At 31.7% G+C, this 17,131-nt stretch overlaps 1 protein-coding gene and 1 pseudogene across 2 annotated transcripts; both read right to left on the bottom strand.

The window, feature by feature from the left end:
* Positions 1-4,205: 4,205 nt before the first annotated feature.
* Positions 4,206-7,160, bottom strand: LOC146881906 (uncharacterized; annotated as a pseudogene).
* Positions 7,161-11,227: 4,067 nt separating this feature from the next.
* ABCF1 (ABC transporter family protein) lies at positions 11,228-14,795 on the bottom strand. Of its 2 annotated transcripts, XM_028054085.2 has the most exons (6): positions 14,328-14,717; positions 13,689-13,813; positions 13,498-13,571; positions 13,187-13,397; positions 12,860-13,094; positions 11,228-12,680 (listed from the first exon to the last, which is right to left on the bottom strand). In XM_028054085.2, exons 2-6 carry the CDS (start codon positions 13,749-13,751, stop codon positions 11,623-11,625), a joined length of 1,641 nt encoding a protein of 546 aa, XP_027909886.1. In that variant the 5' UTR covers positions 13,752-13,813; positions 14,328-14,717; the 3' UTR covers positions 11,228-11,622. The 2 variants fall into 2 exon arrangements, with proteins under 2 accessions (XP_027909886.1, XP_027909885.1); XM_028054084.2 differs by lacking the exon at positions 13,689-13,813 and having other exon boundaries at positions 14,328-14,795.
* Positions 14,796-17,131: the final 2,336 nt, after the last annotated feature.

Genomic DNA, 17,131 nt, shown 5'->3' with positions numbered 1-17,131 from the left:
TATAAATGTAATATAATTATTATTATAAAAATATATTTTCCAGATCTATTAATTTACCAAATATTAGTAACTACTTTTTAAGTTTAAAGATTTAAAGATAAATAAACAACACAATAAATAAAAAATTACAAGTAATTGAGACTATAGTGGCATTTTCGTAAATATTGAGAGTGATATTTTTGTATATTTAAAAAAGTATTAATTTCAAAGATTTAAAGATAAATAAACAACACAATAAATAAAAAATAACAAGTAATTGATATCGTAATATTTTTGTAAATACTGAGAGTGACATTTTCGTAGATAATAGATAGTAGTAAAAGTATTTATTAGTGACATTTTTGTATATTTAAAAAAGTAGAAAGGATGTTTTAGTAAATTGAATAGTATTTGAATACAAAATGACCAAACAACCAAAAATATATATAGGTGTCAAAATTTTAAGTAGGGATGACTTAGTAGATTTCAAACGGCACCAAAATAATACAAAAGAAAAGGAACATATTTAACAATTTAGAATTTTTATAGGATCTCAAAATACATTTTACCTAATCAATTTATTTTAATCTATTTATAGTTTTCATGTAAACAATTGCTTATTGTTTTGGTTAAACATATTTCTTTAAATGTTAAAACATAATAAAAACATTTTTAAACTTTTTCTACAATTTTATTACTCCTTATAACACTTCTGGAAATAATTCATGAAAATATCTTTAAACAGACATCTCCCTAATGATTCTTATATTGTTATGATATGTAACTCTCACTCCTCTCTACAAGACCCAAGACACTAATGAATTCATTATGTATTAAAAAGGCAGAAGATTAAATTAAATAATCATTGTTAAAATATATTAAAAATTTAAAAACCTGAAACACATTTGTTACTCATATTTAGTTTTATACTATTTAAACTTAATGTTTATTTTGTGCATTGTTTATTTTTATTGTTTAGTTGAATTTTCGTCACATTTTCTTAACACATAACTAATACCTATTATTTTTATCCACCTTTCTCTTTTTTTTATCACATCTATCACTTATATATATATATATATATATATATATATATATATATATATATATATATATATGACCACATACATCAATATTTCAATCTCAAATATAATTATATAATTGTTGTTAATCATTATAGAAAGATAAAATGGAGAAATATTGTAATATGTTTATATTGTAGATGTTGTGTTTATATAATACAGTACAATCATAATCTTTATAATAAAGTTATCATTGAATACAATAAACAATATATGAAATAATTGATAATGATGGTTGCACACATGATAAATAATACACGGACATAATATTAGGGATAGTAGGATAATATTATTGACATAATATCTCTGATATTGATTCTAATAATTAGAATCGTAATTTTCTCTAACTCTCTCTCTCAAACTGAGGTGACTCAGTCATCCAAAGTTTGTCTCTCAAAATGTTGAATCTTGTGTGTGTGAGAGGTTTGGTTAAACAATCTACAATTTGATCTGTTGTGGGTACATATGCTAGTGTGACTTGATTCTGAACACTTGATCACAAATGTAGTGAACATTTATCTCAATATGTTTAGACCGAGCATGCATCACTGGATTAGTGTCAGTGACTTAGCACTCAAGTTATCACACCACAAAACCAACTTTCTAGACATAAGGAATTTTAGCTCATCTAGAAGTGATATGATCCAAGTTACTTTTGCTGTTGGGTCAGCTAAAGCTCTGACTCTGTACTTGACCATGACACCACTTTTTGTTTTCTTGAGGCCCACGAGATCAATGTCTCTCCAAGGAAAACACATTGCCATGCTATGGATTTCCTATCATCTATGATAGTGGCCTAATCTCAATATTATTTTTATTCCTTACCAGTGATCTATTGTTGGGGAACTCATATATTGGCTGAGTTTGTTGATAGAAAATGTTATGTATGGTCGAGTGTTGGTCAGATATTGTAATGCACTTATAGCTTGTCTATTAGTGTAGGGTTAGCAATAAGGTCTTCTTTAGTAGTGAATAATTTCCCTGTTACCATTGGTGTAGGACAAGATGAAGCTTTTTCCATATTAAACTTCTTGAGTAGATCTCTAATGTACTTTGTTTGTTTAAGGTACATTCCACCAGCATCTTTGTGTACTTCAATTCCCAAGAAGTAGTGTAGAAGGTCAAGGTCTTTGAGAGAGAGAAAATAATGTTTAATTGAGTAATGAAAGTCTCTAAAGACTTATTGTTGCTCCCTGTCATCAACATATATGAGAAGGAGTATGATATGATCATTTTCTCTAAGAACAAATAGTGACGAATCACTCTTGGTGTTTTGAAAGCCCCATCTTAATAAAATGTCTCTCAACTTGTCATACCAAGCCCTTGGGGCTTGCTTCAGTCCGTAAATTGCCTTGTTTAATTTGCATATGTGGCCAGGCTTGGTTGAATCTATATATCCTTCAGGTTGATGCATGAACACATTTTCTTTGAGATTGTCATTCAATAATGCATTATTTATGTTTAATTGCCTAACCTCCCAATTTAAATGTACTGCAATGGATAGGACAATTCTTACTGTACTAGACTTGACCACTAGATTAAAGGTTTCATCATAGTCAAGCCCCACAGTTTGTTGAAAACCTTTGGCAACCAATCTTGATTTCCTTCGCTCAATTGAGTCATTCGCCTTGTATTTAGTTTTAAAGACCCACTTGGAGTCTATGATGTTATTTTGCCCCTAAAATGGTACCAAAGTCCAAGTATGATTAGGTGCTAGAGCTTTCAATTTTGCATCCATGACTGCTTTCCATTTTGGACTGAGTAGAGCTTCATTAACATTTTCTGGTTCCTTGTCTTCTGTGTGTGTTTCTGAAAACCCTATATAGGTCATTTTTGGCTTGTAGATCCTTGTCCTGCTTTTGGTTTGCATCTAGTGTGTGTTGTCCTACTGAGTTTGTTGTTTATTTTCTTTTGGTGTGTCATTTACATGTGAAGTTGCCTTATCTTCATAAATAGAGATACCATTTAACGTTGGTTGATCATCATTGACAATTAAGGCATCGAGAGTTGGTTGCTCTTCATTGGAAACTAAGTCACCTTCTTGATGATTCACCTCCCTGTGAGTTGATTTAATTGTGTGGCTTGTAGTGGTACCTGCAGGATAAGAAGGAAGAACAATAGCGATTGTTCCAGTTAGTGTTTTTAATGAATTTCTTGTGTCAAGAAAGTCATCATGGAAAGGAAAGTGATTCTCATTAAAGACCACATGTCTTGAGATGAAAATTTTGTCATGAAAGTTTAGACACTTATAACCCTTGTGAGATTTGTTGTATCCGAAGAATACATATTGTGTACTGTGGAATTGAAGTTTGTGTTGATTGTATGGTTTAAGGCAAGGATAGTAGGCACAACCAAATGGCTTTAGAGCATCATAGTCAGGTCTCTTTCCAAATAACAATGAAAAAGGACTTTCATTTGGGTTAACTGATGAAGGCAATCTGTTGATGAGATAAACTGAAGTAGAAAAAACTTCCCACCAATAGTGTAAAGGCATTTTTGCCTGTGCCAAAAGTGTGAGCCCTAGTTCAGTCACATGTTTGTGTTTCCTTTTAGTTCTACCATTTTGTTGAGAGGTATACGGGTAAGACATTCTAAATTGAATTCCTAATTCAATAGCTATTTTCTGGTCAAGTTTAAACTCACCTATACCGTCACATTGAAGATCTTTTATCTTCTTGTTAAATTGGTTTTCAACCAGACTTTTGAATTGAGTGAAAGCATGTATTGTTTTTTTATTCTTGTTTTAAAGGTAAAATCCAAGTGAACCTCTGTAATCATCAATGAAAAGAACATAGTACTTAAAATTAGAGGGAGATAAAATTAGGACAGGTCCCCATACATCACTGTGAATCAATTTTAAAGCTTCCTTAGATGAGAGGAAGAAGATTTAAATGGTAACAAGTGAAGTTTTCCAAATTGACAAGTTTCACAAAAATGAAAAATTGATCACGTGATCATGTCTTGACATTGCAATTCTTCAACACCTTTTCTAAGACTTCATTGTTGGGGTGTGCAAGCTTTCTATGTCAATTCTGCTTTAGCGACTGTTAGGTGAAAAACGACAAGTGCACCGATCGCATGTAGCAAGTAATAAATATCGTTCTCTCCACATGGACTTGTGCAACACATGACAACTCTCATAATTCACAACTCAAATAGACAACAAAGCTCACAAAAACGCAAAGAAACTCTTTTTGGTATTTTATCAAACAGTTGGTGTGCAACAGAAATTTAACATAGATTATATACAATTGTCAAGATTATATTTCATTCACTTTATTCTCATGCATTCACAAACATCTCAATTCCAATTTCATGTCAAAATCAACTCATAAGAATACTCAAATCTTATTCCTAGCGACTTTAAGTCTATGATAACTCATCAAGTTCTAATTCCTTGAATCCTCAACAAGTGAAATCATACATTAAGTTCAAGAGTCTTAAGACTACTAATGAATCATGTTTTATCCCTAGATACAAGCTCCATTAGGCATTCAATTTCAGTTCTAGGTTCAAAAGACATTTCCAACACCTCAAGAACCATAAATCATGCATGAGTGACCAAACCAAAGCAAGCATTAAACATGGAAATCAAATGCTAACATAGAAATGGAAAAATATATGGATTAACATCACAAAATACACAAGAATTTAGTTCATTACATCTAAACTTAACAAATAGGTTAAGCTCTCCATGCTGGAGAACCTAGGTTTTATAAATTAGAGAGATAGGGAAGAGATGGAAACCAAAGAGAAGATGCAAGCCCTCTCCCAAGGTTCTTAGCAGTTGTTCCATGCTCCAATTGTGCCTCCCTTCGCATTAACACCTCCAATTTGTAACCCATCTTTCTCTCCAACCCCAAAAGGAGGGAAAACCACCATGAATGGAGGAGAAGACCCAAGGAGAAGTGGGAGAGCTTCCCAACACCCCTAGCAACCTCCAAGAGGTTCTCCAAACACCCAAAAGTGTTTCTCTATTGTGCAAAATGAGGAATGGTCCAAACCCTTGTGAGAAACAAGATTAAAAACCCATTTTTTGACATGTCAGCGAGCCATCGCTCAGCCTTGTCTCTGAAGCGCTCAGCGCCAGATTTTGCGAACTGAATGGCGCTCAACCCCACTTTCCATCGCTCAGCCTTGTGGCGCTCAGCCCCAGTTCGCCATCGCTCAACCTTAGGCAGTTTGACAGCATTATGTATTTGAAGCATTGAGCGTGATTCCAGTGGCGCCCAACATGGGTATTTGCTTCAAAATCAATATTTTCTTGTTCAATCATACTCCCTTGAGTTCTTGCTTGTTTTCTTCCACTACAAATGCTTCCTATTAACTTATTTAACACACTTAAAAGAGATATTAGAGACAAAACAAGCATAAAATAACTAAAACACAAAACAATACAAAACACACTAAATTTAAGGATATAACAAGATAAAAGCTAGGAAAGAGTTGATTTATTCATGGTAATAAACACACAAAAAGAGGTAAAAATGGACATTATCAGTGACATGTAGACACATGGATCTTTATTGACTCGAGAGTTGACATTTGAAAGTTGGTATAATTCATCTCTAAGTTCCCCTCTTAGTAGTATTTTCCCTGTCAATTTGTCCTTCATATAACAGTAGTTTGCATCAAATTCAACAAGGGCATTATTGTGTGCAGTTAGCTTAGATACACTCAACAAATTTTGTTATTTCTAGAACATATAGAAAATTATGCAAGTTGATGTTATTCAATTTAGTTGTGTTTGAGGCCAATATTTTCAATCTTTCACCATTTCCAACTAAGAGAGAATAAGTTATATCATTGTTATCATTAAGATCTTGAAGTTTCTCATTTTGATGGGTCACATGATTGCTAGTTCCACTATCAAAGTATCATTCATAGCCCTGACTGTGGTAGGGGGAGGCTATGAAAGCATTGTGATTTTCTCTCTTGTTATTTTCAGCATTATGATTTAAACATGTGTATAACTTATCATAACGATAAAAAAAATTCACTGCTATGTGTCTGATCTTGTTATATATATACCTAACATATTGGTTTAGATCTACCTCTTCCTCTACCTCCTCTAAAGTTAGAGCCCCTCCAATTACCTTGTGTCCCTAATTTGTTGCTTCTGAAATCAATTTTGGTTGCAAAGTTTGTTGAAGTATTCATTGAAAGATTATTGAAATTATTCAGTTGGTTTATTCTGCTTTCAAAAGCCAATAGTTGGGCTTGTAGATCAACCCAACTAAGGTTGATTTGATCATATAATTTGACCACCACCGGATTGTAATCAGCATCCAGTCCATTCAGCGTTTGAATCATCAAATCTGAGTTGGAGATTAGTGATCCTGCCATCTTTAATTTATGAGCAAAGTTCATCATTTTTAGAAGATATGGATCCATCTTCATTTCTCCTTTGCGAGTGTTGTGAAATTCTGACTTGAGGTAGATTGTCCTTGATTTTGTGTATGCACCTGCTAAGCTTTGGGCTTCATCCCAAAGTTCCTTAGAGGTTTCACAATGCAGCAATTGTGTTGTAATATCAATGGTCATTGAATTTCTTAGCCACCTAGGAGAGCTTGATCTTGTGCAATCCACTCTTCATAATCAGGATTGGTTTTATGAGTTTTGCCACTTGCAGTGACAAACGGTTCTAGGCATTCTTTTATTCCTAGTATGTAGCAATCAAGTTTACAACCTCTTATCAATGGAAGAACTAGTGACTTCCATAGGAGATAGTTATCTTTGTCCAACCTGACAGAAACAGTTGTGAGTAGGTCATTTTTTTTATTTGTGTTTGTTGCAGAAGACATGATTGGATCGAGAGCCTTCAAGCTTAAAACCTCTGATACCAAGAAAGATAAAATGGACAAATATTGCAGTACTTTTGTATTGCAGATGTTGTGTTTATATAATACAGTACAATACGGTATAATCATAATCTCTATAATAAAATCATCATCAAATATATAAAAATATGATCCTAAACATTTTTAGAAAAATATATAAACAGGATAGTATATTTCCCTAAAATTTGTATAAAAATATAAGGTGGACTACACTACTAGATTAGATTGGGATTTTTAATCGATCGATACATTTTAAATTATTTTCAATCTCTCATGTCAATCAAAAATGAATTAGAACGAATTATAACATACCATATTAGTTCTCATAGTATTGCCCTTACAAAGTAAATTAAAGTTATTAATTATAACAAAATAATTTAATATTTAAATGTAATTATTATTTGAATTTATTCAAAAATATTAATAATTAATTAAAATGTTAAAGATATGTATATGACTAAATATAATTAAAAAATATTTACATAATTAACTACATTTTTAACATATAAAAGAATTTAAAAATAAAAGAAATTAGCAAACCAGCTGTTAATCCATCAACCTGACTATTGCGGGTCAAAATTTTCATTTTCAGTCCATTATAATACATCTCTTTTCCATGGCCTAATAAGTACATAAAAAAGAGTGATACAGATCCTTATGCCACTCTTATTTGAAAACAAATTATTTGAAAATAAATTATAAACAAAAATAAGCAAGAAAACAGTAGCTATAATAAATTCTAAAACGTGTTTAAAAACAAATTATAAACAAGAAACTATAAAAGATCTGTACCTGCACCATGGATATTAATTCCTACTCCAACCTGTTCCATAAGGAATGACATAAATGGAAAAAGAAAGTCCTTGACAGAGTTAATTAAGAATTCGCTAATCAATAATTAGGAAGTGCAGGCAGATACATGACAAGACATGACATACACAACCAAAGACGTTTCTTAGTAAATAAAAGCTCGACAAAGCAGGACCTGCACATGCATGCACTACTAGTCTCATGCATGTACAATTTTCAACCACTAACTTGTACCATATCTCTTTTTCGTGTTTGGTCTCAGTGTTGTTGTTCAACATGGTGATGTATCTACCCTCCAATAAGTCTTTTCTTTTCTCAGCTTCTTCATCCACCACTACACATATAAATATATACGTTCAGTGAGTTACCTAAGAAGCAATAATCTAACAGTAGTACATAAAATGGAGGGATTCGGAGTAAGAACCAGCAGCAGCAGAAAAATAAGGGTTGTGGGTGGTATTTTGAAGTTGAAGGGTGTGTTGGAAAAGCTTCAAAAGAGTGTCTTGTTGCGGAGACATAAATCTGGTTCCTGTGGAAGAGATTATGAAGAAGTAGGAGATGTGAAAGAAGGACATTTTGTTGTGATTGCAAAGGATAATGAGGAGGCAAAGAGATTGGTGGTTCCATTGAGCTTTTTGAAGAACTCAACATTCTTGAAGCTGTTGGAGGAAGCAGCAGAAGAATATGGGTTTGATCAACATGGTGCACTAACCATACCTTGCAGACCTAGTGAACTTGAGATGCTGTTGAATCAGTAATGGAAAGAAAGAGAGATTCTGATGCTGCTAGGGAAAACTCCTGCAAAAAACCATGGCTAAAAGCTGGTTTTTTATATATCTGAGATAAATTTGTACAGATATTATGAAAATGTACAAGTAAAAAAATATTACTGGTCATAAATACGTCATACTTCACATTATTGAAGTGAAGTCGTAATTAATCATCACTAGTAATATTTTTTTTTACTTATTCAGTTTTGTGATACATAGGTAAATTTGTCTGAGTAAAAGAAAAAAAAAACTAAAAGCTACAAAAGCTATTTACTGATATTTTGAGCCTATACTACTACCAGAGCTTTTACTTATTTAGTAGTCATTAGAAAAAGAGGAAAAAATGATCGTAGCACATAGCAGATAGCAGAAAATGTTAGTAGTCTCCCATTATTATTATGCTTACTAATTACATGACAGTATAAACTGGACATTTACATGTTTTCTGCATATATAACAATGAGATTGGTGTTGAATGCTTATATATATATATATATATATATATATATATATATATATATATATATATATATATATTAATGTGAGAGATTGTTTCAATGTAATCTGTAGTGTTAAGTTCAGATATTAAAATTTAAAGGTGAATTAAATAGTTTAAATATTAAACATAATAATTCTACTGTATTCAAGCAAGATCTTTTTAATTTAAAGTATCTAGAAGAAGGGGTTTAGTTCATTGATATTAGAAGGAAAAAATAGGTTGAAGACAGGGTGAATTGAATTTTTTTAGTTTTTAAAAAGAATCGAAAACTGTTTTCTATGAATTAATTAATTCTGTTGATCAAGTATCATCTTTTCTCTTGCGAGATTATGAAATTGATTTAAAACTTTTAAATATTGAAAAATACATTCTAAAAGATATTTCTCAGATTTTCAAGAACATATATAAAAAAAAAAATTCAAAAGAAATAATAACATATCAAGGCTTTTATATATGATTTACTTTTCATCCAAGTAAAGAGCTGTATTCAGACTCTCAAATATAGAAATTAAGATTCAAACTAAACTTTCATAAGTTTATTATTACTCATGTATAAAAAATTAATCAAGAATTTTTATTTTCTTTTTTAGCTCACATAAACACTTTCAGATATTTTTATATGAAAATTATCATAAGAATAAAGTATATCTTTGAATTAAATATATTTTTAATCCGTTAACTTTTGATGAATTTTAAAATTAGCATTAAAACAAAAATATGTCAAACAATATAAATAACTGAAATATGAAATGCGTACAAAATATTAAATAAACTTAATAAAATTAAATTAAAAAAATTAAATCTACGTATTTTAAAAAATAAAGAAATAAATTAGTCCAAAATTTAAAATAGACTAATTCTAAAATTTACTAAAGAAAAAAACATATTTAACTTTTAGCGCAAACCTTATTAAGATTTAAGCTTCAAAGAAATGAAAAGTTTTAGGCATCACTTTGACTAAGCTTTTTGCGAAAAAAGTGAGAATTTTTTAGTCACTTTGACTTAGCTTTTTGCGAAAAAAGTGAGAATTTTGTATATGCCGAAGACTTTGTTCTTTATCACCAAAGAATTTTCTTTATAATCCTGATTAAAGATATCAATGTAAAAATGTTTTTTATTTCTAAAAAAAAAATATCTTTATAGTAATTTCTAGGCACTATCATATTTAATTTGTTAAATTTGCACAAATAACAAATTTAAAAAACAATTAAAAATTTTATAATTTGATAAAAAATAACTATTTATAGTAATAATATCATTCAATTAAGATTTAAAAAAAATAACAAAAAGAGATTCATATATAATTTTATAATAAATTTACAAAAAAAAAATCGTAAAATATGAACTTTTAGAAATTTAAAAATCATCAAGAACATAAATAAAGTCTTATGAGTACACAGAATACTTACTAAACGTTGACTGTTGACTATTATAAAATCCTCTCTTCAAAAGAAAGAGTTAGAGAATTATTTAATAACATTTTTAAAAAGGTTAAAAAGAGGAGATAGTGTTCTCTCCCAGATTTTATTCAGGAGGTACAGCGGAGGAGTGTTTCTCATATCTTGTATAACATGTTATGTTTCATTGAATTAAAAAAGCAGTGTCCACATTTTCTTATTATGCTGTTTTATTTTATAGAAAAAACATTTAACATTCATTTAATTACACGTATTATGTGTAGTTTAAAACTTAAAAATCACATTAAAAATAATATAAATTATGTTTATATTATACTCATAAAAAAATAATAATAAACGAGTCATATTACAAAGAAATAATGACCCTGTTATATCTTTCCCCCCACTAATTAAACTTTCCCTTACTGTTAAATAAATAATAGAAAGATTCAAGAACTTTAAAGTGTAATTAAAAAAAATAGAAATCAGGAGAATCTCATTGTTGTAAATAATAAATAATAAATAACAATAACTAATCTTAGTACTATAGTACTGTTAAGATTCGAAAGCTCCGTTGGAAAAGCAGGAGCGAAAATTGTTTCATAGAATTTCACATTTATATAAACTTAAGAATCAAGTAAAAAGAAAGAATATTAAATCCATCGTTATCTATCTTTTACTCTCCTGTAGCATCGAAAAAAATTAAACAGAAGAGATATTTACATCTACCTGTTTTAAAATTCAAAATTATAAAAACATAGCAATTTAATTCTTAAATTTTCTCATATCTCAAATTAAATTAAAAGATGGTAAGGATGGAATCTTCATGAAAAGCTAGCAGGGAAAAAAGTGAAATAGTGAACTAACAGTAATTATAATACCAAAAATATAACACTCTGGGTACAAATAGTTCATTTCTAGAATAAGCCTCTTAATCGTAGATATTCAGATAGGGACTGTCTACCTCAAGGTGATATCCCATTTATCCATGCTGGTTAACAACCAAGCAAATAAATGATAAGCACAACAAATAGTAATAGTAGATAAGAAAAAAAAAATATTACCAGTCCAAACCTCGGCATCTCGGCTAGAAGAAAAATCATAACCACTTTCTATACCATATACCGATTATGCCAATGGAAATCGTCCAAGTTGAGGGAAATCCAACTCAAACGGTACCACCCACTCATGAACAACGAGTGAGAAATACTCGGGCAATGAAAAATCCCCACTACCTTACCTTCTTTAGTCAGATAAACCCGCCTTGGCCTTTAAATGCGCCTTGAATTCCATGATGCCACCCTCCCATCTAGTCACACTTTGATTAGCACATACCCATATCTCATGGGCCACCTGATTTATGAGCCTGAAATCATGGCTGACAAGCACCAAGCCACCGTCCCATTCATTCAATGCCTCAGCCAAAGAATCAATTGTCTCAATATCCAAATGATTAGTTGGTTCATCCAAAAGAAGCATTTGTGGCTGCCTCCAAGCTAACCAAGCAAATATCACCCGACTCCTCTGCCCATCCGACAAGTTCTTCATTGGCATCACCTGGGCTTTACCTGATAGACCAAACTTCCCTATCGCTGCCCTCATCTTCTCTTCCTCGTTTCCAGGATATTCTTTAATCATAAACTGTAGAGCTGACATATCCAAGTCTAGCTTTTCAGCCAAATGCTGGTGATATTGAGCAATCCGAAGATGATTATGACGCCGAACCATGCCATCAGAAGGCATCAAATCACCTGTCATTAGCTTCAGTAGTGTACTCTTCCCAGCCCCATTGGGTCCAACCAGTGCGACCCTAGAATCTAAATCAACCCCAAAGTCAATGTTCTTGTATATAAGGTTATCAGGAGTGTAACCAAACGACACCTCAACAAACTGGAGAACAGGAGGGGGAAGTTTTCCAACATCAGTAAAACGGAAAACCAAAACCTTGTCCCTAACCACCTTTTCTGCAAGTCCACCACGTTCCATTTTTGCCAATGTTTTCTCCTTACTCTGTGCCTGGCGAGCAAGTTTTGCAGAACCATGACCAAATCGAGCAATATATTCCTTCATTGAGGCAATCTGCTCCTGCTCCCACTTATACTGTTTCATCTGGTTCTCTTCTAGCTCAGAACGAGTCTGAACATATTGATCATAGTTACCAGTATAGAGCTTCAGTTTTTTGCTTTGCATGTGGATAATATTTGTGCAGACACCATTAAGAAAGTCCTGAGAGTGTGAAATCACAACAAGAATACGTTCAAACTTCTTCAAACTCTCCTCCAGCCACACACAAGCTTCCAAATCTGCAAACAGATTTAAAAAATTTTAAGAACAAGCTGGTAGAAAATTCCAAAAGAGGCAGCAATAATAACAACAATAAGCGTGGAACAAAATGCATACACCAAATTCAATATAACTAAATCAAATAACTGAATATGCCAAAAAGGCCTAAGATGGACAATTGCCAAGGTAGAGAGTATACCAAGGTGATTGGTTGGTTCATCGAGTAGAAGAATGGTTGGGTTCATAAATAGAGCTCGAGCTAATGCAATTCTCATTCTCCAACCACCAGAAAAATCACGTGTCTTTTTTGCCTGCATTTGCTTGTCAAAGCCAAGACCATATAAGATTTCCGCAGCACGTTTTTCTGCAGTTGCTGCGTCTAAGGCATCCAATCGCTCATAAACACGTTCCAGGGACTCACCACCTCCATCATCCTAGAACCATGATTTCTCAAACAAGTTAGAAAGCCTACAAAATTAAAAAACAAAAAGGCACAGAATCTAGAAAAATAATTACTTCAACAAACCTGTGCAGCCAAAATTTCAGCTTCTTTCTCCAATTTCAACCTTTCCTCATCACAGCTTATGACAGCTTCCAATGCAGACATGTCAGAGGCTTCAATCTCCCGGGTAAGGTGATAGATATCCATATGTTCAGGAATTGGAAGTTCCCGCTGACCAATGGCTGTAAGCAGTGTAGATTTTCCACAACCATTTAATCCAAGTAAACCATAACGCCTGAAAGAAATCCAAAGCAATCACAATCAATGGTAAAAATTGAAGTGACGAATATATGCAACGCATCACATGTGGACAAGTAAGGGTAAGGATAACAAACCTTCCATAATTAAGCTCCAGTTCAGAATCAACAATGAGATCATGTCCATGGAATGTAACAGATAAAGACTCTATCTGCAATTTAAGAAAACATGACCAATCCCATCAATACAAAACATTAATCATTATCAGCATTAACAAAGTTATAATTAATATGGTAGAAATGTCCATTTGCTGCACAACATTACCTACCTCAGAAGGGTTTGTAATGGGTGAGTATTTGGTTACATTCACAAAGGAGAACCATGGCAACATGGTAGAATAGCCAAGCTACAGACCCAACTGCCCAGCTAGGCGCTCAAATACGTGCACGCACGCTAGCAACAATAAGCTACAAGTAAGACTCACTAAACCGGGAATGTCTACCACATTCTAGAAAACTTACACATTATCAAGATAGATTATGACCGCTATAAGGATGCAGGCAACAAGTGCGTCAATAATGTTAGGTCTTCTGTAAACTTTGCTCTAAAAAACGTATAGACTAAATCGAATATATATATTTAATGAAAGCTCTTCGCAGATTTTTGTGCTTTTCAGAAACCAAGGCAGAACTTCTTATTAAAAGTGTAAACGAAAAAATCTAAGCGCTAAATTGCTAAACATTTTGCTGCCTGGTAGAGTATCATCAAACATTAGGAATAGAGTTCAGAAAAAAACCTAGCATAACATAAATATCTGTCTGATAGATGATATAACTAAAATAAATTTGTGTTATTAGTTTTTTCATCAATTTTACAAAAACGATTCTATATTACGAGAGAATTCCCTACAACAAAGAGATTCATGTATAACTATGTAATCACAGCAGTCACGGTTAGTGTTACTCACTCGAATATCTCTGGAAAGAGGATGTGAACAGAGAACTCCGGTACAGGTCCGATCCGATATATGCATATCGGCGATTCCGTTGGCGGCCTTATCGGCAGCTTTGGAAGATGCAGCAGCGACGACGGCAGCGGCGGCGGCCTTTCCACCTCTTTTAGCGGCGGCGGCGGCCTTCTTCTGTGCAGCCTTCTTCTTGCTAGCGTCGGAAACCATCCTTAATCGCTAATCGAATACGAATTACGAACAAAAGTTTGGATCGGAAAGGAGAGATGGAGATAGATCTAAAAAATGACCCTAGGGTTTCGCGGAACAAAGAGAAATAAAAACTGAACCCGAGAGAAAGCTTAGGGTTCGAGGTTTGAGTTCTTGAAGGAGGTAGTTGTGGACAGAGTGAAGCGAGGTTTGAGATATATATAGAGAGAGAGAGAGAGGAAGGGAGGTGTGGGCTTCCGCTTTGGTTGCGTGTTCGAGTTGGACTGTGACTCACAAAGGTAATGTCAAATTTGTGCTAACTAGTGGTGCTTTTATGCTTAAGTGACTTATTATGATGGGCTTCCTAGAAGGGAATTTCTTCCCGCACCCCTATATTTTCCTCCTACACCCCGTATACTTTTAAAATTTCAATTATACTCCTGTTCCTGTTGTAATTATATCCCGAATTGAGTAATTTATATAAATTCTGGATTGCAAAATTCCTAATATAAATTTATATTTCAAATTACATGATTCGTAATGAAAATTTGGAAACTAATAAAAATGTAAATTATGTTACAAATTGCACAATTCCTAATGTGAAAAAAGATAAAAGAATAAGATAAAGATAAATTTAACTTTTTACCTTTATGGAAGTACAATAAAAAAAATGTGAAGGTGCAAGAAGAAATTCTCTTATTTTTATCTTGTAAATGGATCAGCCCAGATCGTTCTCCACCGGACCAGAAAACTTATTATCTTCGCCGTTGTTACGTGAGTATCGTTTTTTTTATCATGCCCACATTATGCAATTTTTTTTTCTTTCAGCAAATTGCGGTTACTATTGTTTTTATTTTTTAAAGGGTGAACTCACTAAAAAACAGATTGAGTTAAAAAAATATTTTTCTCTTAGAAATTAGTCTTTTTAAAGAAGAAAAGAAGTGGGCCAAATATATTTTTGGCAAAAAAAATAAATTAATTTTTATTAAGATTGGTCATACTTGGATCAACTTTTTCATATGGCAAGAAAGCATCATCAAACTATCAAACCCAAATAGTATATTCATATTGCTGTTCTATGTAAGATCAAGAAAATAATGAATAAAGTAAAATAAAACTAAAAACAATATATATTAATGTTGTCAACTTTTTAACACCATAACCTAACTAAACTATTATATGTAAAAATGTTAACTATTTTGACTGCGTGAAAAAACAAGTTTAATTATTGTGATAATAACCACAATAGAAGTCGTGCAATACAAAATATTTTGCTGATAATATATATTCATTAAATTGGAAGTAATATTAAACTAGGTTTTGCGAAAAAGTAATGCGAAACTATTTTTATTGTATTTTTTTATTTTTCATTTGAGAGATAAGAAGAAATTAGGAGTGAGAATCCGACCTGTTGTAATGTGTTGTGCCAGAAGACAGGTTGGTGGGTTTATTCACCACTTTTTTATTTATTTATTTATTTATTTAAATTTAAAATTTTATTTGTATATGTGTATTTATATAAATAAATATTAAAATTATATTTAATCACAGTCTTAACATCCTTTTTAACATCCTTAGAAAAAAAAAAATCATTTGATTGAAAATATGTAAAATATTGTGAGATGAGTAGACAACCTTCTTTCTTTCTTCAGCTTTTTTGCTTAATCCGTTAAATATTTTACATCCTTTTAATGAAATGATGTTCTTCCGAAGTTATGGATTTGAAATATCTCCAGGAACTAAAACGAGAAAATATATTAAAACTATATATAAAACTAATGAGTTTAGATTTTTTACTATTTTTTTATTAAACATATAAAATATACTATATTAATATTTTCAATATCTTTATAATATATTTTAAAATTTTAAAATCAATAGGTATCAAAATATTTTGAAAGCATGGTAGGAAAATAGTAAAAAAAAACAAACAGAGAAACTAAATTCAAAACTAAACATTTGTGATTATTTTCTGGTGAGTAAGATTCTTGCAGTCTCTTGTGCACTGGCAGTATTATTTTGTCATCATTTAATTAAACTTTCATTCCTTTGGAAATCTTCTATACCTTTATTATTTATTTGGCCATTCTTTAACAGTCTAAGCATTGTTTTTATTATCTCGTCTACTTTAACTTTTGAATGCAATGCACTTTTCTGTATGCTTTTAGCTAAAGACAATTATTAAACTTTTGCTTTATTACCATTTTCTTTGTTTTCTATATACTAGCTACTTGCACGCAAAAACAAATTAATTACATAAAAAAAAACGTATTTTTAACTAATGGAACGATTAATTAGTTTAAATTTTCAACTGAGTGTGGATATTTTTTGTGAATAATTCATGTTGTTAGTTCCAAATCCACTAAAAACAATCTGCACTATATATTTTTCAAGTTAGTTTTTGTTGAATTAAACTTTAAACATTATCTTACAAAATCAGTTTTGTAATCGTTCAATTGTTAAATAATATTAGGATCGAGCGTTTATTACTAGGTCAAAAGTTATAGTTATTAGTCAGAATGCAACTCTTTTCATTTAAGAGTGTAACATAAGTCTAAGCGCCACAATTTATTCGATTATGACTTAATCCACTTGGCTCTGACATGGAACAATTG

Source organism: Vigna unguiculata, chromosome 11 (assembly GCF_037176805.1).
Source record: "Vigna unguiculata cultivar grain cowpea cultivar isolate G323 ecotype 2 chromosome 11, ASM3717680v1, whole genome shotgun sequence".
Lineage (NCBI taxonomy): Eukaryota > Viridiplantae > Streptophyta > Magnoliopsida > Fabales > Fabaceae > Vigna > Vigna unguiculata.
Note: the sequence above shows the minus strand (reverse complement) of the source record. Positions and strands in the feature narration are given on the sequence as shown.

Excerpts from the sequence above, each read along its gene's own strand:
- ABCF1 (XM_028054084.2), bottom strand. The coding sequence starts at position 14,537 with ATGGTTTCCGACGCTAGCAAGAAGAAGGCTGCACAGAAGAAGGCCGCC. Across the intron at positions 13,398-13,497 it reads CTGGAGCTTAATTATGGAAG|GCGTTATGGTTTACTTGGAT; the intron begins GTTTGTTATCCT and ends GATTTCTTTCAG. Across the intron at positions 13,095-13,186 it reads CTGAAATTTTGGCTGCACAG|GATGATGGAGGTGGTGAGTC; the intron begins GTTTGTTGAAGT and ends TCATGGTTCTAG.